The sequence below is a fragment of the Hemicordylus capensis genome, chromosome 13 (genome assembly GCF_027244095.1).
Source record: "Hemicordylus capensis ecotype Gifberg chromosome 13, rHemCap1.1.pri, whole genome shotgun sequence".
NCBI lineage: Eukaryota > Metazoa > Chordata > Lepidosauria > Squamata > Cordylidae > Hemicordylus > Hemicordylus capensis.
The window spans coordinates 18430471-18456217 of NC_069669.1; the positions used below are offsets into that span (position 1 = coordinate 18430471).

At 46.1% G+C, this 25747-nt stretch overlaps 1 protein-coding gene across 5 annotated transcripts in view; it reads right to left on the reverse strand.

Annotated features, from left to right (window-relative positions):
* Window positions 1–23363, reverse strand: part of SMURF1 (SMAD specific E3 ubiquitin protein ligase 1) — a 67145-nt gene extending 43782 nt beyond the window's left edge. For 2 of the 5 annotated variants that reach the window (XM_053276207.1, XM_053276206.1), the window contains exons 1-2: window positions 22983–23363; window positions 12126–12161 (exon numbers count right to left, since the gene is read on the reverse strand). In XM_053276207.1, the coding sequence (XP_053132182.1) occupies window positions 12126–12161; window positions 22983–23037 (91 nt within the window). In that variant the 5' untranslated portion in view covers window positions 23038–23363. The remainder of the gene's footprint in view (window positions 1–12125; window positions 12162–22982) is intronic. The other 3 variants (XM_053276209.1, XM_053276208.1, XM_053276211.1) reach the window with 2 other exon arrangements.
* Between the last annotated feature and the right edge of the window lie 2384 nt (window positions 23364–25747).

Sequence of the window (25747 nt, forward strand, 5' to 3'; positions counted from 1 at the left end):
TGGAGTAAGATTTGGTAGGTACTTTCAGGGAAGTTCAAGCTGTTCTCATTTCTGGTCAATGGGTACCAGTAGATGAAAAGGAATGCTGGCCATCTCCTCAGTGTCTCTATCACAAGACATACAGAGGTTTATCTTCCAACCCCTTCAGTTTAATGCATACATTTAACTAGTATTTAGTGGTCATGGTTTAGTCTAGGGTAGAGCAACCAGAACCATTTTCTGGAAAGGGGGCAGGAATACCAACATTTTACCTGGCCTGAACACTGAGAATAATGCAGGATACATTTAAATACATGAAATATAAACATTAATCTTAAAAGCTGTGTGATACTCGAAATGAGGTGACCAACATGTGTGTCAAGTCAAGGTCAGGCAACCCAACGTTCCAAAACAACCTTGTTACTCGTTTGTTAGCAGGATATTTTCTAAGAGAGATGTTTATATTGCACAAAGTAACATGCCTGACAATATTTTGAACTATCTTCCTTTTCAAGGAACAGTTTCTTGGAGGGTGGATTGTTTGTGTTTAAGGAGGAAACAGCTGAAGACTGCCAAAACGAGACCAATTCACAATTTGTTTTGTCAATGAGCAGAACTGCATAAAAAATGTTATTTAGAGGCTAACAATTCTCCAGTTCGGTGGTTCCCAAACTGGGACACATGAAGTCCCAGGGAGGGATAAGATCCAAGAGGCAGGTGGTGCTTTCTGTCTGATCTGTGTAGCCAGAATATCCCTAGGCAGCAGACCATCACTGTTCTACTATGAAGTTGTGGAACTGGTTGCCCCTTTACAACCAGTTCAGTTGCCCCTTCCTCCCAAAACAATTTGCGACAAAGGAAGTTTTGAAAGAGCCACTGTTTACTTTATGCTTCCTTGTGCATGTCTGTAGGAAGAAGGGTCAGAAAGATCCTACTCTGTTCCACTTCTAGTGCCAGTATTCTACTTCCCCACGGAACAGTAGCCTTTATGCAAGGCTCTCTGCACATTCATTAGTGCAGGAGTTCTAAACTTTTTAAAGCAAATGCACCCTTTCTGGTGCATTCAAGTACCCCATAAACAGTGAGTGAGAGTGTGTACACATGAATGCACATCCAAACACCCTTAAATGTTATGAGCTATGAGACAGACCACTACAGTCACCAGACCACAAGTTACTCATAAGCAGTCATTGAAATTAATGGGGCACGTTTACTTGTCCCGTTAATTTCAGTGGCAGTACTCAATGCCGATTTCCTGAAGCCTGTCAGGCTGAAGGGGAAGAATACGCTGAGCTTCAGCACGTAGCCAGCCAATCAGGAGCAGAGGAGGATGGTATTCACACTCCCCCCTCTCCTTCTGCAGTGCTCACTGAGGATGTGTTGGCTTCAAGTCAACAATCCTCAGATGAGGAGCATATAGCACAGCTGAGCCAGGGCGGCTCTGAGAACCCCACTGGGAACTCCTGCATTCGTGGAACAGATACAGGTGTCAGGAACGGGACACAATAGACGGCCTATTTAAGAGAACGTCTATGTGCCCAACCGCCCATTGAGATCACTTGAGGAGGTCCGTCTCCAGTTGCGGCCAACTCGTTTGGTGGCTACACAGAGACGGGCATTCAGCTGCTACCCCAAGATTGTGGAATGCGCTCCCTACTAAGACACGAGCCTCCCCATCTCTGGCAATTTTTAAGAAATTTCTGAAAACACATCTCTTCAACCAAGCTTTCTCAGCTTTTTAAAACTTGTTTTTAAATTGTTTGGGCTATTTAATTTGTGTTTTATGATGTTTTAATTGTTAATTATTATTTTATGTCATTTTATAATTTCTGTTTTAATTGTTAATTGATTTTAATGGTGTTTTAATGTAAACCGCCCTGAGCCTTTTGGAAGGGCGGCATATAAAATTTCAAATAAATAAATAAATAAATAAATAAATAAATAAATAAAATTGCGTGCCCACCCCCATCCTCAAGTTCAAGAGGTCCAAGAAACAATGCCTAGCTTTTTATCACTCTGCTCAAGTCAGTACAGTAGAAAACCACTAACCCATCTGAGAAAAACACCTCTATACTGGTGGACCATAATCATGTGGTTCTTTTAGCACTGGCAAACAATTTCTTGCTCATAAACAAGAAGAGTTTCAATCTAATGTAGAGCTGACTTAATATTCACAGGTAAATATCTGTGCAGTTATGTTGCTGGTTTTAAAATGGGGTTACAAGGCACATACAAGGCACTCCATATTCTAGCTCAGGGGTTCCCAACCTGTAGTCCTCCAGATGTTGATTAACTGCAACGTTCATCATCCGCAGCCACAATAAATTGTGGCTGGAGGTGTTGGAAGTTGTAGTACAGCCACATCTGGAGGACTATAGATTGGGGAACCCTGTTCTAGCTAATCACATACCACTCATACAAGGGCTCTTTTCAGCAGAGTACACTGGTTATGGCCATTTAAATGCTGGCACTGAGATTCAGATGTGTATGCTGACATGGCAGGCAGAAAGAGGGAAAGCAGCACTATGACTTAGGAACACTCTGCTGTCTGTAAAGCACATGTAGAACACACAGACTGGGCTGTTGCCTGAACGAACAGATTTGGATCTTCCGACTTTAGCACAGCTCACATTCCTTGTACTAGAGAAATTCAAGGAATCTAGAATATTCAGCCTCCATTGTGAAGAAAAAGCTTTTCAACTTACTAGGGTAACTTCCTTAAAACAAGCAGCTTTTTAAAAACCTGACACATGTTCCACAAAGATAGAGCACAACTGAAACGTGTGTATTTGTCTTGGCAGTTTGGAACTGCTGGATGGTTGGTTCTTTCAGCCAGAGAGAGGCAGGAAGTCGAAATGTGTTCACAAGATACCCAAAGAGAGAGGTGATGAGCAAATGCCAGTGGTTCTGTTATTATTTCAAGGGGCTTAACAATACACAACCTGGCAAAGTGGGATTAGCCTGCCAGTTCCTAAGATGTTCTCATAGATTCCATGACAGAACAATTGATAGCTGAAGATATGACACTCTTAGACAGGACTTCCTTATTACACTTGCGTTTTAGCTATTTTCCTACCTTACCTAAAATAAAGGATACCTTCTAAGAAAATGCAAACCTTAGACAAAACCAGCTGTGCAGAACGTAAGGTAGCTGAGCGAGCAGCACATGCCATTATGAAAGAGGGCTTTTATTCAAGCTAAAGCTGTATCAGCCTATGTGCTGCTCTTTTGTTCTTCAAATATGACAGCATTTATTTCAACAGCCAAGATAATGGCTTCAAATTTGAATCAATACACACTGTTTCAACAAGCCAACACTGACAGTCACTAGGGATGACTGGCAAAAACTTATCAAAAATGTTACCACGCTCTAGTAGAAGAAAGAGCCAGTGTGGTGTAGTGGTTAGAGTACTGGACTAGGACCGGGAAGACCCAAGTTCAAATCCCCATTCAGCCAGGATACTTGCTAGGTGACTCTGGACCAGTCACTTCTCTCTCAGCCTAACCTACTTCACAGGGTTGTTGCTGTGGAGAGAAACCTAAGTACATAGTACACTGCTCTGGGTTCCTTGGAGGAAGAGCAGGATATAAAATGTAAAAAAACAAAACAAAACAAAAAGCATGCAAAAGAGTCAGAAAGAGACATTGGTCTTACCGTGAAGGTTCTTTTTCCCTGAAGTAGGAGATCCTCAGATAGGGTGATGTACTGCACATGCTCGAGACAGAACTGGAATCATGTGACCTTGATTGAAGGCGTGGTTACCACCCAGTCCCAGTTCCAGGACTGATGAGTGAGGCGTGAAGGTTTCGGGGGAGAGAGCTCATTCTAAATGGAAGCAACTGTAAGAATACACAAAGAAAACAGAGCAACACCAGCAAGAAGGTATGAACAGCACACCCTGAGAGGGCTAGAGGAAGGAAAGAAACTGTGGAGCCCTGGGAGCAAGCTCGTCAACATTCCCAAAGAGACCCCTACCATGGAGGATGAGTTAAGGTAGCGAATACACCAGTCAGACTACGCCCCAACCCAGACACACATCCGGGCGGGGCTGAGGATCTCCTACTTCAGGGAAAAAGAACCTTCACGGTAAGACCAATGTCTCTTTTCCCCCTGAGTAGGAGATCCTCAGATAGGGATATGCCCAAGCAGCTACCAGGATCCGGGATGGGAGGATGTGTCTACACCACCTGCTGGAGAACGGTGCGCCCAAACGCCGCCTGATCCTGAGAAAAATCCGGAATTTTATAGTGCTTGATGAATGGAGTGGACGAGGACCAAGTGGCAGCTCTGCATATTTCTGAAAGGGGAATGTGAGCGGAAAAGGCAGACGAGGCAGCGGCACTTCTAGTGGAGTGGGCAGTCACCCCTCCAGGAGGAGTGAGATGGAGGGCTGTATACGCCATGTGAATACAGGATCTAATCCAACTGGCTAGTGTGGATTTGGAGACACGGTCTCCCAGGTTGTTAGTACGGAAAGAGATGAATAGGGTATCGGCCCGGAGAATGGCTCGAGTGCGTTGGATGTACATTCGTAATGCCCTGCGTACATCCAGTTTGTGCCAGAGTTTTTCTTTAGGATGCACCGGGTTTGGACAAAAAGAGGGAAAGACCAACACCTGTTCTCTATGAAAGGAAGAGTTGACCTTGGGGAGAAAGGTGGGGTCCAGTCGGAGGGTGACTGAATCAGCGCTGAAGGTGCAAAATTCCTTGCGATCCGACAGAGTGGCCAGCTCTGAGACTCTGCGGGCTGAGGTCACGGCCACCAGGAAGGCAACTTCGAAGGAAAGAGTCCTTAACGGAATCGAGGCGATTGGCTCGAATGGTTCCTTGGTGAGGGCATTGAGGACCCGATTCAAGCTCCAGGAGGAGAAGCGTCATATGGGGGGAGGGGCCAAGTTGGCAGCTCCCCTCAGGAATCTGGACAAATGGGGGTGCAAATGGGCCGGACCCGTTGTGCTTTGGGAAAGGTGGAGGATAGATGCCAATGCAGAAGCCTGTCTCCTGAGGGTACTGGGACGAAGCTTCATGCAGAGGCCCGCCTGTAAGAATTCTAGGACCTCTGAGACCCCTGCCTCTATGGGATCCTTGGCACGGGTGAGAGACCAGCGAAGAAACGCCGACCAGGTGGACTGGTATATGCTTATTGTAGAAGGCCGTCTGGAGGCTAAGATGGTGTCCTGGACGTCCTTGGAGTAACCTATGGCCGCGAGCCTCGAGCGTTCAACCTCCATGCGGTTAGCCGTAGCCAGTTTGGATCTGGATGGAGGACCGGACCTTGATGTAGAAGATCCGGGCGGTTGGGAAGATGCCACGGAGGGGCTGCTGCCAAACTCAGAAGGTCTGAAAACCACGGCCGGCGAGGCCAGTAAGGGGCTATTAGGATTAGTTCCTTCCTTTCTAGGCGGAGCTTCTGGAGGACCTTCATAATGATTGGAACAGGGGGAAAGGCATAAAGGAGGGCTTCCGGCCAGGGGGAGTGTAGGGCGTCTATCGCTTCCTCGAGCGGAGAGTGGTACCTTGCGAAGAAGCGAGGAAGTTGGTTGTTGCCTGGAGCCGCGAATAGGTCGACTACTGGAACTCCCAGGGTCCGGGAGATCTGTTGAAAGACCTCCGGATGTAGAGACCACTCCCCCGGATCCAATGCCTCCCTGCTGAGCCAATCTGCGACCTCGTTGTGATCGCCCTTGAGATGTTCGGCGATGAGAGATTGAAAATTGAGTTCCGCCCAGGCTAGTAGGAGGTCGGCCTCTGTCATCAGGGAGGAAGATTTGGTCCCCCCTTGCCGATTGATGTGCGCCTTTACAGTGATGTTGTCTGTCCGTAGCAGCAAATGATGGCCCTGGAGGATGTGTTGAAAGTGGTAGAGAGCCAGGCAGGCCGCTCGAAGCTCCAGCCAGTTGATGGGGAGAATTCTCTCTGAGTCTGTCCATGAGTCCTGTACGATCTGACCCTGGCAATGTGCTCCCCATCCGCTCTGACTGGCGTCGGTCGTGACCACAATTCTGCTGGGTTCCGTCAGGAGCGTCCCCCGGAGGAGGGCAGGAGAGAGCCACCATAGGAGAGAGTCCTTGACGGTCTGCGTTAGGGGAATTAGTTGTTTCTGGCTCCCCATGATGTGATCCTGCCATGGAAGAAGGAGCCATTGAAGTGGCCGAGAATGCCACCTTGCCCAGGGGGTGCAATCCAGACAGGCTATCATGGAACCTAGGGCTTGGGCCAACGTCATGACGTCCTCCTGTTGCTTGTTTAGGAGGGGGCGTAGTTGTTTGACAATGCAAGCCCTGCGTTCCTGAGGGAGGGAGATTGTGTTCTGAGCAGTGTTGAAGAGTGCCCCTAAGTGCACCAGCTGTTGTGAAGGAACGAGGTGACTCTTCTGTAGATTGATTATGAACCCGTGGTCGCGTAGGGTCTGGATGGTCTTCAGAACATCCCTGGTTGCCCGTTCTTTGGAGGGCGATCTGAGTAGGATGTCATCCAGGTACGGGTGGAACCCCACCCCTTGGAGACGAAGGAAGGAGATCGGGGAGATCATCAACTTTGTGAAGACTCTCGGGGCCGAGGCCAGACCGAAGGGCAGGGCCCGATATTGATAGTGGTCCCCGTTGTATAGGAAGTGGAGGAATTTTCGGTCGGAGGGTCTGATTAGGACATGTAAGTATGCCTCCGAGAGATCCACTGAGGCTAGGAAGTCTCCCTTTCTCACTGCTTCCTTTATAGTACGGAGAGATTCCATTTGGAACTTCTTTTTCTTCACAAAGTGGTTGAACGCCTTGAGATCTAGCACTGCCCTCCAGGAGCCATCCTTTTTCGGTACCAGAAATAGGATGGAATAAACTCCCTTGAACCTCTCTAGGGGGGCTGGCTCTATGGCGTTGATCTGAAGAAGATGATGTATAGCAAGCTTCATCCGATGACGTTTGAGATGGCTGGAGGATTTTGGAGTGGAGATGAAGCGAGAAGGTGGGGGGGGATAGTAGGTCTATTGAATATCCCATGGAGATGGTGTCTAAGACCCACCTGTCTGTAGCTGTCGACAGCCAGGTTAAAAGAAAGTGCGACAGCCTTCCCCCCACGGGGATGTCGTCATTGTTTCCGATGACGGTAGTAAGAGAAAGGGCGGGAGTTTGTTCTGCGAGGTTGGCCCCTGGGACGGGGTCTCCACTGCGAGTGTCCAAAACCTCTGGAGAATGAGGCGCGGGAGTCTCTGTTTTGGTCGTGCTGGAAGGACTGGTGGTATTGCTGGCGGAAGGGACGAAAGGAGCTATGTCCACCGCGAAAGGAAGGTCTGAAGTCTTTCTTAGCAGATGGCATGACTTTCTATTTGTCTTTGGAATCAACTAAAATAGGGTCCAGCGACTCGCCGAATAGGGATGACCCCGCAAAAGGTGATGCCATCAGGGCCATCTTTGATTTTGTATCAACATGCCATGACTTGAGCCATAGAAACCTGCGAACCGCGACACCGGAGACCAAGGCTCTGGAAGACTGTTGTATTATGTCCAGGCTGGAGTCTGCGGTCAGGGCCACGGCTTTGGCCATCTTGTTAATCCCCTGGCGTAACTTGGTAAGTTCCGGAGGGACCAACTGCACTAGCTCTTTAGCCCAGAGGACTGTAGCACGTGCGAAGATGGAGTTGGTGGTAGCCATCTTGATAGCAGAAGCGGAAGCCTCATGAGCTTTCTTCAGTAGGGCGTCGCAGCGTCGGTCTTCCTGGGATCTGAGCTGCTCCTGATGTTCGGATTGGAAGACCGCCCCTGACACCAATTGGGCGACAGGTGAATCCACCTTAAGGATCACGAGGAGAGATGACACCTCTGAAGGTAAGAGATAGTGTTTCTTTGGTAAACTGCCAATAGGTTTTGCTGAGGTAGGACGCTGCCATTCGGCACACATAACCTTCTTGAATAGAGGAGGAAAAGGAACAACAGGGTTATTTGGCTCCGTGGTAGGGAAAACCTGTTGGTCAAATGTAGCAGTAGTGGGGTTGGATGGGTCCTCCGCAGGGGAAACATCCTTAATTGTGCGTTTAGCCTTAGCTAAGAGAATCTCAAAGTCTGAGGATGAGAATAACCTAGTGGAATTAGAGACTGGGGGATTGACTTCTTCCTCAGACAATTCTCCCTCCTCTTTTCCAGAATCAGGGTCATTACCGTGTACCAGTGGGTGTGTTTGCGAGGACTGTTCCCCGGAGGAGGAGTCAGGAGCAACTGGAGGGGTAGGTATGGTCGGTAGGTTGGGGGGGGGTTTGGGGATTAGAGGGCTGTGGAGGGAGGAGGGGCAGTGGATTAGGGTGGGTAGGCTTAGGTGGGGGAGGAATGCGCTTATCTGGGGGGGTAGAGGAGGAAGAAGAACTCCTTCTGCGTTTGCCCCTATGCCTGAGAGCGGGGGGTCTGGGCATAAATTGGCCCCTTTCCCACATGGGGATAGCCATGCGCCTTGGGCTGGAGTCTGGTGAGGAGGAGGAGAGACGAGTGTAAGCCAGGGCTCTGGTTCTCCTACGTCCCCTGTGCTCCCTTGGGATATCAGAGACAGCCTCTCTCCGTAATGGGAGAGTAGTATTAACAGCCCCTGTTAAGAGAGCCTGCTGCAGGTCAGCCTGATTTTGGTCAGAACGAGCTGTTTGTGGTATGCCCGTAGCTGCTGAAGGCACACTATGAATAAGATCTACAGATCTCCCCAGATCCATACACGGAGCCGCAGGTGGCTCTAAATTAAATTCCCTCGCGAAAAAATCTCTTAGCCACTGAGTGGCTTGAGGTGAAAAAGGATCCTTACTTACAGTTTGCGGTTGAGAAGTAAGTGGAGAGATGTCACGGGCAACATTCTGGAGCGGGGGGGGGGTGGGGGACAGCGCGGACCAGCTAGTTCCCCCTCTACCGCCAGATCAGTAGTGTGGATTGAGCTAGGAGCCGGAAAAGTGCCCACCGGGCTCCGGACTCCAGCGGCGGCAATATCGAGTTTGGCGCGTTCCCTGTCTTTCTCCCTCGGCTTCGCGCCATTTTTGCCCGCTTTCAGTTTCGAGCGGCGGCAAACTGATTGAATCAGGAGCCGCTCGCTCAGCCCCTTACACCCCTCGACCAACAGACCAGCTTCCTTCTTAGAATCCTTTCGCTTCTTCTTCTTTTTAGTTGTGGAGGGCTGGTCATTTAAGTGTTTAGCCTTCTTAGTAGCCTTACCCGGCCGTTGCTTGGCGGGTTTTGAGGAGCGGGACTGCTCGGGGGGGGTCTGCAAATGGCGGCGGAGCCCCAACGCCCGGCAGCAAAGGAGACGGAGGAATGGCTGCATCAGAACAGGCTGCTGAAACAGCAGGCTGAGCTGGTAAACTGCTCTGAGCTAACACCCGCGGAAGGTGAGAGCTCTCAGATAGGGAGCCTTGCATTAAGTCCTCAGCGTGAGCCGCCTCCATAACAAAGAAAAAGAAAAAGGAACAATTTGGAGTCCGAATTAGAATTGTAAATAAAAAAGTCTATTTTGGAAAAAGGAGTTTTGAAAACCGAATTGAGACCTGCTCCCTTCCCACCTTTGCACACAAGTCAGGGAAGAGAGATAGGGAATAAGAGAGGCAGTAGGAGAAAGGCACAAGTGAAAAAGGAGGGAGAAACTACCTAAAGACCAGAGCTCTCTCCAACCAGGTCCTATCCCGAGCGAGACAGAACTGGAACTGGGACTGGGTGGTAACCATGCCTTCAATCAAGGTCACATGATTCCAGTTCTGTCTCGAGCATGTGCAGTACATCACCCTATCTGAGGATCTCCTACTCAGGGGAAAAATAGATTGTGTTCAATTTGTAATGGGAGAGATTTGGGGCCATTTCCCATAGAAAAAACTCAGGGATTGTCCATTTGTCTGCAAATACTGGCTTGCCAATAATCATTTTGTGCTTTGACCACAGTATTTATGCCCATTCTTCTTGCTAACAACCAGATTGTAAATTTAGTGCACTCTGGCATAGCTAAACATCATTGTTACAAATCCAAGCGTTATCCTGTATTACCAAGAAATGTTAATATATATATATAACGCTTCCTCTACACTCATGCATTATGAGATGTGACAGTTTCCTGCCTTGGAAAGCACACATAGGCTGCAGGTTGTCATTCTTCTCCCCGAGGACTGCAAGAGGCCATTTGAGGCTATTAGGCTACATCCTGGAACGAAACCTGGACAAGCTAGAGAAGAATCCTCTTAGGAGTGAAGAGAGAGAGAGATGTGCCATTGTCTGACTTTTGTTAACAGATGCTCCAAAACTTACATACAACTCAGACAGCAACCTAGAATTAAAATACTTGTTATTTCTTTAAAAATATAGCACTACAAGCACAAGTTCTTCAGCATAAAACTCTATAGTTCTTGCTGTGGGAGAAATTAGAACTCCTATCAGCAAGCAGAGTCAATGCACCAATGAATTATTAAGTATAATATTGCTTTGGTTTGGGAACAGATGCCTGATCAAATAAGATATCCATACAGGAGAAAAACATACCAGTGTCCTTCAGCTGCCAAACCCAATCCCTTTCCTGTCCGGTCACTTAAGCAAGAAACTTTACTGTGGAAACAAACTTCATTGCAGAGTAGCCATCTTGATTGCTCAAAAGATTAACCAAATCAATTTGGGGTTGAATTAAGTGAAGCTACCCTCTACCTTCAAACACAAGTCTCACCCAGAAAGAACTTTTGTACATGGGTCCTAAAATACTATTCTACCACTTATATTTGCATTGTCATCTGAACATGTCCAAACAGGTTCTAAGTGCAGAAATACAAGAAAACCACCAAAACGTTACTGTCTCTCTAACTTCTTCTATCCATTCCCCCTTCTATTACCCTAACCATCTGGGAATCTTTTTTCAAAAAAATTCTGCTCTCGTTCAGTTGAGAAGTAAAGCGTTCCAACTTTGACTGGAATTCTGCATAGGAAATGCTTCAGACTGCAGACTATTTCGTAGTATCACTAGTGAGATTTATTATTCAATTGATAGATAATGCTGTAGATGTTTTGATTTCCACAAAAGAACACATAATAATTCAAGCAAGAGAAACTATAATAATAATTTCCTGTTGGCTGCAAAACCTTACGGCAGACTAAAAGAAAGACATACGTTTAGCATGGGAAACAAGCAAGCTCAAACTAGGTTATAGACCAAGGGCTGGCCAAACTTGGCCCTTGATGTTGCTGAACTAAATAAACTGTGGGTGGGGATGATGATGATGGTGATGATGATGATGTTGTTGTTGTTGTAGTGGGGATGATGATGAACTTGAACAACATCTGTCCCCTGCTAACTGAGCAAAGAGGCACCTTTTTAGAGAGTGATTTTCTTTACTTAGCAGGAGGAGAGCAACCAGCCCTATCCATCCCCTGCATAGCATCCCTCCAGTGGCTGTTGCTGATACCTATCTTATGTTTCTTTTTTAGATTGTGAGTCATTTGTGGACAGGGAGCTGCTTTATTTATATCTATGTAAACCGCTTTGGGAACTTTGGTTGAAAAGCAGTATATAAATATTTGTCATATTCGTATCCAGAGGGCCAAGTTTGCCCAGCCCTGCTATAAGACATAGTTTATGTCTCTGAACTATGCACGAGATTCAGTGCAAAGACAGAGCAACTCCATGAATATTTACTCAGAAGTGAGTCCCATCGAGTTTAATGTCACCGAGTAAGCGAACAGCCTTAATTTCTCAACTAAGTCAGCTGAGCTTTACATAAACTTAACCTTTCATATCAGGTGTTTCTCAAACTGAAGGCTGGAGCAATACAGACAAGAAGCACAGTTAATTCTGCATGTCTCACTGGTAACAGGCTCAGAAATAGAGTCAGGACTTGCTAAAACTTGAGTGTTAAGGCTACTGGGAAGGCACTGGCTGTATAGAGCCATCCAAGAAGTTGTCACCTTGCATTAGCGACGACAAAGATGGCCAACTGTTAGCAATGTATGTCTCTCTATTAGTTCCTAGTTTATGTATGACCAGAAGCAGTGGCAAAATGATTTATGGTCTGTGACTGGAGCCCTGGAACTTAATTATATTTCATGCAGAGTTGATTTAGAATACTGGGCTATGCTGTGTTTCAGATGTATGATGAACAGGAGAAATCATTTCAGTTATACTGCCACAGAGGCATGTCTAATATTGTTGTGCTCACCTGTCAAAGTCACAGCTGGGTTGTACACCTTTCTGTCTACAGTAAATAAATATAAGAGAGAGCAAAAAAAGGGTCTTTAGTCTAAAACATACACGTGTGGTTTAAAACTAACTACAAAGAAAGCCTCAACGCAATTAATTTCTTTAACATCTTGAACTTAGGTCAGTGCCCAAGTTTCAGAAATCATTCTGACCAAGTGATATCATTACGGACCCCTCAAAGGAAGACTATTTTATAATCACTATCAATCATTACTTCAGACATTTGGTTATTACAGTTTATGCTCATCCTGCTGGACCCTATCTTTTCAGGAAAAGTTAAGCAACTGGCATCTTGTAGACTTTGACCCTTCCTCTACCCCTAGCTGGGCACAACAGTTCACAGCCTTGAATGGGATGAACACACCCATCAAGTGACTCCTCCGGTCATTTCTGAGTGGCCAAGATATGCAGCTGCCTCAGCTGCACATGAACTTCCACTGGATGGACTGGGGTAATACACTCTTGAATACAATCAGGCTCACTCTTCAGAAGAGCATATTCTTATCAGAGGCATTGATACATTATGCAAATTAGTAAGATGCCAACTTTCACAAACACTACCAATGTAAATTCTCAGTCCATAAAGTTAAATGTTAATAAACAAAATATGTAAGTCAATGGTCTAAAACTTTTCCAGCTTGGCTAATATAAGGATGACCATTTTCTTCTTTATTTCGGCTCTCAGCCACCTAAGTTACCCATAAGCTAGTGCTAGAGACAAATTAACTGCTGCTTTTTTATTTTTAAAAGGAGAAAGGCTATTACTTCTTTACCAAGTATACTTTGGAGCAGCCTGCAATTTTTTGCATAGAGCACAAGACTAGCCTATTTACTCTGCAAACACTTCCTGGATTACCTACCATTTTGAGACTGTCAGAAATAGCAGACAGGCTCCACCATCCTGTCGACCAACAATTTCTCTCCCCAGCCTCACCAACTTTTCCTTCCCCTCCTTCACATCATTAAGCCTGAGGAAGAGATCTGTGAAACCTCAAAGCTAACTCACAGGTTTACAGTTTTTATTTGGTTTTAAATAAAGGCATGATACTATTCCGGTTTGGATTATTTTCTAATGTGCCAACACAGTTGTCTGAATGTTTTCCTACATACAAAGTATGTAACAATAAATACAAAGAATATTGTGCTATATACTGCACTTCCCCCCACCCCACAAAGAGGTTATATAAAATACTTACTAGATATAAATCTATCTGTATATCCTATTTCTGACTTACACACTGTACAGTATTACTCACTACTACACACTAGCAGTTAAAGCAGTCTCGAAAATTCACACATTGGCTTCAAAGATAAAGGTACTTCAGGTAAATTAGCATATACCCAGATTTGCATTTTGTAGCAAATTTGACACCAATAGCAGGATTAAATCATCACATCAAATTACATAAATCTTCATAGATTTCGTGCAAGAAGATCCCTATCGGAGCCACCACCACCACACAACAGCCAGCAAAAGTGATGTCTAGTTCATGACACAAGATGCTACAGGCACGCCTTATCTGGTAAGAATTCTTTTCAGCTGCAACAGAGGTGAACACAGCTGGAAGTATGCACCACCACACACTTTGTGTATTATTTCAGTCTCTTGAACAATAATGCATTGTTTTGCCCAAAAACAGATGTACAGGCATGCCAAACAAATGCTCAAATTGTACTTATCTGCACTAGTAAACCCAGTGGCTAGGATCCAAAGACCTACCAGTACTTGAGGCATGCCCAGTGAGATTTTTGTCTCCCACCCCATCTGCTTGAATAGCGGAATCCCTCCACGCTACACCCCCAGCTACTTTTCAAAGCCCACTCCTGCTCAAAAGCAGTTTGCTACTAGTACTAGGCAAGGGCCTGCTGCCTCAGAAACACAAGCCCTAAATAAAGAACTCAGTGACCCTACCCACCCCACACACCCCCAGGCATATAGAACTAGCTCCACAGTTCTTTGGACCCCAACCGCTACCTTCCAAAAAGCAAAGGAATTTTGTTTTAATGTCACTCACTCAGCTATGATTCTGGTGGCCAGAGGGACGAATGCCTGCAGCACTTGTGGTTGCCCTTCCTTGACCCAAGCTAATATGAATGTGTCCCTTAAAGAAAATTAAGTGCTGCTGAACCAAGAACAAACTTTTTTGCTTTAGAATTTAAGGTATCTTCTCTCCTGGGGGGGGGGGGAAGGCTGATCTAACCAATTTAGCCAGGCTAACATAAACACCCTCCTAAATTACTCCAATTAGATAAGTATTATTCTCACTGTACAGATAGAATACAGAAATTGAATGATTCCCCCCACCCCCCCAAGGAGGCAGAGTCTAAAGGCATCTGTTCAGAAACCTAAGTTTTTAATTCTGGAAAAGCAATGCAACTGTTGTATACCTACTTTTAAAAAAAAAGAAAAGAAAAGCCAGAAACAAATACAGTATGCCATGCATGCATCATATATGACAAGATGAAGAGCCTGTTTCTTTTTACTGTTCTTCAAAATTGTCTGGGTCAGTCAATATCAGCATCATTGATCAGCCAGATAACTCTGTGGCACAAGTCAATGCTACATTCATCATTAAAATTAAGCAAAATATACCAGTAGTCAGTTCACATAATCTTACTTCTCTTTTTATAAGTCACCCATAGTGCATCACTTTTTAAAACATAAGAGAGCTTTTTTATTCTGAAGAAGTCAGACAGTTCCTGCAGAGTTCAGATGAATCTGGAAAGGATTATATTATTGAATAGATAGAACACGTGCATTTAATCTCTTAAATACTTATTATCCAGGCTAAATTTCCATCAATAGCAGGTTGTGATGCATCATCATACTTTTGTAGCTAATAAGACCTACTACCTCAGAATTTATGGTATGATGACCTCACGATCACATTTTTATTATTTTATTTATTTATCATATTTTTATACTGCCTGATATGTAAATCTCTAGGCAGGGTACAAATGCTACCACTTCCTCTAAAATTATTTTACTCTGTCACTTTCCCATCCTAAATTCAAATGTCTTGCCTTGAACATATAGAGTCATTCATCCCTAGGTTGTCGAATTGTAATGAGGTATGTGTGATCCACTCTCAGTAAGTGAATCTCACTCTCCTCATGTGAGAATCTCCACACCAAACAGACGAGGGAGTGAGAGGAGCCCTCAAAGGTAAAGCAGCAGCCTACATTAGAGTTCAAAATGTTTGAGAAATACAGTGTACTCTCCAACTAATTTAGTTATTCCAATTCTGTTTTTCCAATTGCTCATTCAAGGCAGATCTTCACTGTTTATTCTACTACTCTCACTTTATGGATATTGTGTTGAAATGGAAGTTTATCATGTCCTAATCTTATCTGCTGAATGGCAAGAGTATGTAGAAAAGCTTGAGATTTAAGCCAACTATTTATTGGCACAGTCACCTTAAGTGGCGCAGCAGGGAAATGCTTGATTAACAAGCAGAAGGTTGCCGGTTCGAATCCCCGCTGGTACTATATCGGGCAGCAGCGATATAAGAAGATGCTGAAAGGCCATCATCTCATACTGCACGGGAGGAGGTAATGTTAAACCCCTCCTGTATTTTACCAAAGAAAACCACAGGGGTCTGTGGGCACCAAGAGTCAAATTCAGCTTGACAGCACACTTTATTTCTTGGCACACAATAAAGAGGAGGAGGGCTGGTCTTGTGGAAGCTAACATGACTTGTCCCCTTACCTAAGTAGGGTCCACCCTGGTTAAATATGAATGGAAGACTAGAAGTGTCTCCATACCTTTAGGGGATGGAGTGGCTCTGGGAAGAGCATCTAGGTTCCCTCCCTGGCATCTCCAAGTTAGGGCTGAGAGAGATTCCTGCCTGCAACCTTGGAGAAGCCACTGCCAGTCTGTGTAGATAATACCAAGCTAGATAGACCAAGAGTATATGGCAGCTTCCTATGTAAAGATTACTTTGAGTTAAGAAATTCACCTTTCAATTGCAAAGTGATCCTTCAATCCCAACATCTTAGATATAAGAAGTCATTCGCACACTGATTTAGTTCAATGCATATCCAGATGGTTTATCACCACAGCACAACAAATTACAAGATTAGTCATAGGGGCAATACAACACTTTGCTTTCATTCTATCTGATCACAGAATCTATATATTTAATCCTGGTAGATGTGCCCATCCCGATGTGTGGGGAGAGTGTTCTGGCACCCAGCCAATCGCAGAGGCACCGGATTGGCTGGGCACCAGACGGCACTTGGCACCACTCGCGACTTGAGAGCAGTGGGCCATTTGGGGAAGCCAGTGGAAAGGCGGCTTGAAGTGGCAGCAGGCGGGCGGCTGGTGGTGGAGGCCGGGTCAGAAGGGGAAGGGGCAGTGGGGCAAAGCCCATTGGAGGCCGGGTCGGGAGGGGAACAGGAGGGAGGGCAAGAAGCGAGACTGGGGAAGGAGGTGGGGGAGTGAGGGCAGGAAGAGAAACTGGGGCAGGAGGCGGGGGGAGTGTAGAAGAAACAACCAACCAACCAACCACATTCTCCCAATTAAACCCCTAAAAGTAAACAAACTACCGCAGAGATGCTCTGTGCGGGTTCAGCTAGTTCCACAGAATACCTTAACTATGAATACCAGAATTAAGTGTTGCAAGTTTGCTTGCAAGCAAAAAGACAAAAGCTATATTTGACAGCTCAGCCAAGAAGTGGACAAGTACGCAAAACTCTCTTTGAACAACTAAATTCTGGCAATTCTTTTTCACTTAAGGTGTTGGATTTGGTTTTCCAAGGCTGAAGATCTCAATAAATTAATGTTGCCATATTTAAACAAGCTACAAAATTATATTAACTGACGCCTCTCCAATGAAGCATGCATAATTATGCAGACAGACAGAAGACTGTCACTGAATGCAAAGATACAGCACTCCACAGGTTGAATAAAAGGATATGAAGCAAGTAAATCTGAGTCAAGGTATTTTCAAAAACATTTACATAGTTGAAATTGATTTTGGTCCCAATGAGCCAAAGCCAACCATTTTTCCAGACACTATGAGCCAGAAATGCAATGCTAACTATATTGTCAAGATTTACTCATTAAATTACTTTAATAGGAAGATGCCTTAAAGAATATCTAAACATCCTGCCCTGCAGCCACAAACATTTATAATTGAGCCACAGCAGCAAAGGACATACACATTCAGACACATCCAATCAAAAGTGATATAGTGTGGATAGTCAGCACTACCAGACAGATCCTCATCCCATTATGCATCTTATTCATGCTCACATGGGGATCTCCTTAATTGGGTCAGGGCATCAGTAAGCAATAACTTCCAATTAAACAAAGGATTCTGAACACATTCTGGTGCAGACATGATTATTTCAGAGATTTTTTTTTTAACATTTGTATTCCACTCTTCCTCCAAGGAACCCAGAGCAGTATACATACTTAGGTTTCTCCTCACAACAACAACCCTGTGAAGTAGGTTAGGCTGAGAGAGAAGTGACTGGCCCAGAGTCACCCAGCTAGTATCATGGCTGAATGGGGATTTGAACTCGGGTCTCCCCGGTCCTATTCCAGCACTCTAACCACTACACCACGCTGGCTCTCTTTCTAGGCCTAAACAAGTGAGTTAAAGAGCAATATAAACAATACTAAACAAAAGCCAATGCACTTCCTCTTATTAATTCCCTGTTACCCTTCTCTCTCTTGCCCCACCCCTAACTTCTGCCTCATTTCGATTGTAAACTCCTTTTTCTAGCCCCCTCCCCTTTTTGCTTATGCAGTTCTATTAAGTCCCACATATACTGATGGAAAAATAGGACAATTATTTATTTCTGAAAGAACATATTCAGGTTTACTCATAGTCAGGCATCTACAAATCCACTTGCCAGCAGAGAGTGCCCTGGAGAGCAGGACGCCCAACATCACAAAGATCTCCTTCCCAGAGGCCTCATTTCCGATGCATTTTTGAGAATGCAAGAAACAGCAGGAATCCTTTCTAAACAATAGAAAGCTCCTGCTGTTTCTTACCACCTGCACACTCCAGTGCAAATGAGAGAAGACGTGCTTCTCTCCTAAGCCCTCTGCCTGCGTGCCAGAAAAGGATCTGAGAGAAGAGAGGGGACTGGTGGCGACCACAAATCATGGCTCGCTAGTGATCATTATCTGTGGATCCCTGCTCTTAATATATAAAATTGTTTTGCATAATGGGGATTCAGATTAGACTGCAGACTAATTCCACACTTCCATTATTTAGGATAGCTCTGCAACGAAAAAACAGATGCAAAATGAGTTATATCCTAAAACAGCACTTTTTAAATATACACCTGTTGCCTTTTAGAACCTGGTGCAAGAGAGATCAATAATTCATACTGCTGTCATCGTTAGAAAGAGAATGACGACAGCAAATCCTCTCAGATATACAAGATGAAACATAATTAATGCTATAAAAAGCACAGTGCCTGAAAGTAAGTCTCAAGGAAATTAACAGGACTACTTTCCACCCAAGGGTGAGGCTGGCTAGCCTACAAGTAATACAGGCCATAGTAACTTAAGGTACAAACTGCTGTTACCAAATATTAATGCAGCAGTATTGTATAATGGTTTAGCTAAGTCTCCAGTTTCCTGTAATAGCAAGACAAAAGTAGAAGAAAGCAACAAAACACAATGACTTCTGTTTATTTTGAAAGTTTCAGCATTTCTCTTTCCATTCAGAGGAGACATTTGCATGTGGAATGTGTTTTCACTTTTAAAGACAGATTTGTTAGACAATTGTTAGATGAAGATAAAACAAAAAGAAAGCTAATAGTGGCCACAGGAGAGAGAAGAATAATGAGACATCAAGAATTATCTCCACAATCAACATCTCCATCATAAAAGGAATCTAAGAGTTTTCAGCAATTCAAAGAAAGAAAGAAAGAAAGAAAGAAAGAAAGAAAGAAAGAAAGACAAGCAGACACTAAATATTATCATTCACTGCCAGGTGCTGAACAATTTTCTTCAGCATGTACACTAGTAAATGGGAACATTAATTTTCTGATAGGAGTGAATCCACTACTAAGCAGAACACACTCGTACCCTGAAGGGAGAGGCTGATTTCTGAATTACATTTGGCAAGAGTCATAGAGATGAGAGATGTTTTGGGCTCAGAGGCAGGCACTTTCCTGCAGGAACAATCTATCAAGGCCTTTGCCAGTCATCTTTTATGGGATCAGCAGACACCCCCCTGGGGCATTTAAGTTTCATTCAGTAAGGGGTGGTGGTGGTGACAGACAGGAAGTTAAGCACTGTCTGGATTCCACTGGCCACTTCACACAGTGGATTTCATGGATAACTCTCTCTTCACCACAGAAAACTGCACATGCAGTATTCTGCAACAGGCATGCCAAGTATACACTGCCATGGATATATGTAGCAAACTAAGATGCCTGTATTGCATACTTTGAGTGTGCAAAACAATCCATATATATTCTCTTGGTAACCCTGCAAGGCAACAATCCTGTACAAGCCAGTTTTATGGCCTGCCATATTGCAGATGGGGCCAAAGTTGAAACACAGGCTACACAGCAGAGATTTCCCTGGCTCACAGCTCTTAGCAGCAACTGTACAATACATGGACATGACAAAAAGAGTAGAACTGGCATAGGAGGAGGAGAGCTGGTCTTGTGGTAGCAAGCGTGTAATAAAACAAGCATGGATTATAATAAAAATAAATGTAATGTAATAAAACAAACAAACATGAATTGCCCCCTTTGCTAAAGCAGGGTCTGTCCTGGTTTGCATTTGGATGGGAGACTACATGCGTGAGTTAGGGAGGTGCACGAACCTTTTTGGAGGCCATTTTACAGGAATTTTCAAGTAATTTGAAGGCAGGGGGGATAACTTTAAGGGTGAGGGAGGGTGCACTTTACCCCCCCCCGGGATTTCCCTCGCCAGCGCTCTGGGGTGGCAGCATACCTCCCTGCTGCCCATCCGCTCCTCGGACTGGAAGTGACAACGCATGCGTACACACACGCACTACTTCCTGTCACTTCCGGTCCGAGGAGCAGATGGGGTGGCAGGGAGGTACGCTGGCCCCGCCGGACCAGTTTTCTAGTGGACACCGGCGGAGGAAACATGGCCGGGGTTGGGTGGGTAAGTGTACCCTCTCTCACACTTAAAGTTATTCCCTCCGCATTCAGACCTGCCCCTGCCGGTTCCATGCACATCCCTAGTGTGAGCACTGTCAGATATTCCCCTTAGGGGATGGGGATGCTCTGGAAAGAGCACCTGCATACTTGCATGCAGAAGATTCCAAGTTCCCTCCCTGGCATCTCCAAGAGAGGGCTGGGAGGGACTCCTGTCTGCAACCTTGGAGAGGCCACTGCCAGTCTGTGTAGGCAATACTGAGCTAGATGGACCAAGGATCTGACTCAGTATAAGGCAGTTTCCTATGTTCCTATCACTGATAAGCAAAAGATGGATTAACATTCAGAATACAGGAAAGGTGTTTCCAACTTTTGCTACCTACTTTTAATTCACTCCATAGAATGGATGCGCCACTGAATCACTTCATATCTAACGCTGCTTTACATTTTTAGTGTGTAACCATTATAATATACCACATGGAGACAAATGATGTTTCAAAGACATGGACACATGTGTCAGGGGAGCTGAAATTGAATGAGGTTCCCATACATACCTCTGTCAAAAGTATGTCTGCCCTGTAATATGTCAAACTGTCCTCAGTGGAGCAATCCACAGCTAAAAACCCTAGCGATGTGTAAATCCATATGTAGAACCACCTCAGAGCTACCAACCAACACCCCTTGAGCAGCCTATCACAATCAGTCTGTAATGAAACCCAGCCTTTCCTTCAGGCTCCAAAAAATCTGGCTGGCCAGACCCAGTTTTCATAGAGAGGCACTTGGTGTGTCTGCACACAGAGACTGGGGATGAATTTTCTCCATCAGACAGACATTAAGAAGCAAGAGCACTCCAAAAAGGGGACCCCAGTTACATTCAACACAACATGCTGAAACACTGGTTGTCTTTTCAAGAGAAGGCAAGTCAGGAAAGCCCCAGTTCTGCACTATACCAAGAAAAACTATCACATTCTTCATGAGCCTTACTGACCACACAGAAACAGAAAAAAGCCTGTATTTCTTATAAATGGCATGAGAGGGAGAAAGAGAATCCCACTTTCCCCTTAAGATGCATCTCCCAACAGGGAACATGGAAAAGCAAAGCCGCCACATACAACCCAGCTTATATCAGCTTCTCAACAAAGCTACAACTCAAACTAGGAAGGGGGATGATGGCAGAAGAAAAGAGTTCTTAACAGCCTCTCATATATGTATATGGGTGTGTGTGTGTGTGTGTGTGTGTGTGTGTGTGTGTACACACACCCCAAATATTTATTTATTTGATATACCACGCTTCCAAAAATGGCTCAGATACATATACCACACATAATCCCTCCCTTCCTTCTAACAGGAAATTGGAAGCAGGGAGGAAAGAACAGAAATAAGAGATTGAAGGAAAAGGGAAACCTACGGGGTGGGGTGGGGGTGGGTTAGCAGTAGCCACCTCCAAATCATAGGAAAAGTAAGGCAGCGTATGCCAGGGCTTGACAAATCCCAGGTCCCAGGGAGCCATGGCACCAAAAGTTTAACTGTGGTGACCAGGAAATATCTGTCACTAAGTCAGGTAATTTTAGTCAAGTGTATGTCGTCAAGTGTCCATTGTCTGGCTCCTAGACGCAAACATTTGCAAAGGCATGGAGTATGCACTCACTCCATCCAGTCCAAACGAGAAGAACTAAGATGCCCGCCCCCATACACACATAACCCCTTGAAGAAAATCCACACAGCGTGATAAAATTAAATAAAATAAAAATTACAACGCTTTATTTGCCAGCCACCCCATAACAAACTGTTCTCTGGGTGGCTCACAACCTAACATTTAGGAAAGATGCACACAGACCAACATGCAAACAGGGAAGGAGACCAGAACCTGAGGGGGAAGCAGTGTGCGGGGTGGAGGGAGCCCTAACCTAATGGCCTCTCCTGCCTTTCCCCTAAGGCAGGGCTGCTCAACTTTGGCCAAGATGTTGGCCTACCTCCCCTAATCCTAGGCTATTGGCCACTGTGGCTGGGGATTATGGGAGATGTGGTCCAAAAATAGCCGGGGGGCGTGGGGGGAGTTGAGCAGGCCTGCCCAAAGGGATGGGTTCTCAAACTTGGAGATTTTGACCCCTAGATTTTGCTGGATGACAACTCCGATCATCCTAACTTAAGCCACAATGTCCAAATGCTGGGGATGATGGGAGCTGTAGTCCAGCAACTTCTGGAGACTAAAGTTGGAGATCTGAAGGCCAGTGGCTGTGGATGATGGGAGCTATAGTCCAGCAACCTCTGGGGACCCAAGTTGGAGAGCCAAAGGCCAGTGGCTGTGGATGATGGGAGCTGCAGTCCAGCAACCTATGGGGAGCCAAGTTGGAGAGCCCCCTGCCCTAAGGGCAGGAATTGGCCCGCAAGGAAGGGAGAAAAGGGAGAGGGTTAAGGGGTCCCTCCCAGCGCGGTGTGTGTGTGTGGGGGCGTTAAGAGAAAGAACAGCCTTCACCCAGGAGCCCTCCTCGCCTAGCCTTCTAACAGCCGCTTTAACCGCTGCCCCACGCGCCCCGGCAGCGGGCCCAGCCCAGCCGCCCCCCGGCCTGGCCGAGCCTCGGGTGACCCGCAGCCGCAGCGGGGCGGGATGGCGCCCGGCGGCGGCGGCGGCTGGGTCAGTGGCGGCGCCCGCCGTCTCGCAGGCGGCTCCCCTCTGCCTGCCTCCCTCCCTCCCTCCCGCTCCCTCCGGGCTCACCCGTGAGGCGGACTTTGATACTCGAGCCGGTCCTCCGCGTCCCTGCGTTCGACATCGCTCCCCTCAGGCGCGGGCGGGGCGCGGGGGGGAGGCGGGAGGGGCGGGATCAGCCGCCGGCCCCGGGCGCCCCCATTCAGGACCCGCCGCCGCCGTCGTCGCTCCGGCCTCCGCTCCCCCCTGCTCGGCGGCCTCGCCTCGCCTCTGTCCTCGGCGGCGGCGGCGGCGGCAGCGCCGCCTCACGGAGCTCGGCGCCCGCCCCTCCGGACGCGAACGAGGACTGCGCGAGCTCGCTTCGCGCTCGCCTCAGCCCCGGCCGCCCCTCCGCCCGAGCTCGCGCCGCCTTTCCCGGCGTGCGTCAGGAGACAGGAGGAGCGTGGTGGGGGCGGGGGGGGAAGAGCGCAGGGAGGGAGGGCGCCGTTCCGCCCTCACGGCGTGCGTGGCGGCTGAGCTCCGGCGGCCATCTTGGGAAGGTCTGAGGAGGCTCGGGAGGCTCGCGCCCCTGGTGGCAGGAAGGGGCTTTGCAGCAGGGCTTGTGTCTGGCTCGGTGCTGGAAGGAAGCCCGCGAGGCTTGATCGATTGAGATGGAGCGTGTTTTAAAAGATAATGCATTGACTGTTATTCTGATGTACTGTGTTATTAAAGTTTGAAATGGACTGATATATATCTTTTAAGAGGTACTGCGCTGTAATAACAATACGATATTTCAATAATGCACTACTGTGTTATTGTTTTTTGTCTATTCTGCCCTTGAATGAATGGAGGCAGGCGTGATGATTGATTGATTGAGAGCCTATTTTGAAAGATAATGCATTACTATTGTTATTTATTGTATTGTTATAGTGTAAAAGATATTATGACATTTCATTCTCCTTTAAAAAGTACTGCGCTATAATAATAATACAAGTAATAATAATAATAATAATGAGGAGGAGGAGGAGGAGGAGGAGGACTTGATGTCTGGATAAAACAAACCAGTCAATAACACCTGTCTGACTGTGTAAATAATAATAATAATAATAATAATAATAATAATAATAATAATAATGTGTTCTTTTAAAATACACTCTATTATTATGGCATAATAAATTATTATTATTATTATTATTATTATTAATAATAATAATAATAATAATAATAATACCAAGTCATGACTGCACTACTGAAATAAACGAGATAGGACTACAGAGGGGCATAACTATAATAGGGCAAGGAGAGACCGTTGTCTTGGGGGGAGCAGAGACATGCCCCCCCACCCAATGCCCGCCCGAGCTTCCTTGAATATTTAAAAAAAAAATTTAGAGGAAGGCAGTGATGGGGGGTCATTTTAAAATTTTGTCTCTGGGCCCACTCCAACCTTGTTACGCTCCTGGGATTACAGTCCTATAAAAGCCAGAGGATGGGCTGAAGTCCACCCTGTAAAACATTAAATCGAGAGGCTCTGCTTCCATGATCAGAACTTGGGTAAGCCAAGGAGCTGCACAGACTCCTCTTTTCTGATCGTGTGCGAGGGGAAAGCAAGGTAGGAGGCACAGGCAGTGACCGTTAGGTAGGAGGGCGGGCTCCATCCTATGCAGGCAGGAGGAGGAGGAGGAAAAGTCCTCCAGCCCAGCAGGAGGATAGCTGATGGTCACTGCACCTTGTCTCTCCCTCGTACACGATCCGAAAACAGGAGCATCCATCTCCCGGAGTTGGGTAGGACGCTTGTCTTCTTCCTCCGAGAAAGCTCTTTGCGCAGCCCCATTGGCTTTTTTAGATGCCTCCCCTTTTGCAATTCCCAAGTGGAGATTGTTGGTAGCTGCACCTTTAGGACCCTCCTTTTCTTCTCGAGTTTATCCCGCTATGGAATCCTACCTACAGCAGGCCAGCCGTTAGTTACATGGTTGGCTTTTCTTCCGAACCGTAACTGTGTATCGGATCCCGAGCTTGTCTTTTATCTTAAGGTTCACTGTCATCACCCTAGACATCCTTGTCATGCTGATGTCCAATCCCTCTTTGAATCTCGCGCTGGCTTTGATTCCAAGGACATTCTGAAACAAATGTGCCCCGTGTGACAGGGGGTGTGTAGTGACTCCGACATGATACGGGAAGACGCTGGCCCAAAATAGAAAAGGCCAGTTGAGGCTGCATTAGAAGAAAGGAGGGGGAAGGAAGAAGAAACACACACACAGAGAGCACACAAGGAGATAATGCCGCTGAGTTGGAAACGGGGGAGCACTGGAACTGCCCTGCATTTCAAACTGCCCTTTGGAATGGCATGGCAAACTCCAGTCACATTCAGCCACGGGCGGATCAAATCAATGAGCAGCAGCATCCAATTAAACTGATTGGCATGCGATTCAGGAGTGGCAGAAGGAAGCACCTCCTCACACCACACAGAATCAGTGTGTGGAACTCACTGCCACAAGATGACTTCGGTGACCTTCAAAGAGAGGCAGGCAAATTCATCCTTTCAACAGCACGTGGCAGATCACTCAAGACAGTTCATCAGGATGGAAGCGTGTAGTAATCCCTGCTAACTTGGCAAAGAGGCACGTTTTAATGTGCTGAGTCTCTTTATTTAGCAGGGGGAGAGTAACTGGCCCTATCCACCCCCAGCACAGTACCTCCAGTGACTGTTGCTGGTGTCTGTCTTATGTTTCTTTTTAGATTGTGAGCCCTTTGGGGACAGGGATCCATTTTGTTTATCTTATTTCTTTGTTATTTCTCTGTGTGAACCGCCCTGAGCCATTTTTGGAAGGGCAGTATAGAAATCAAATCAAATAAAT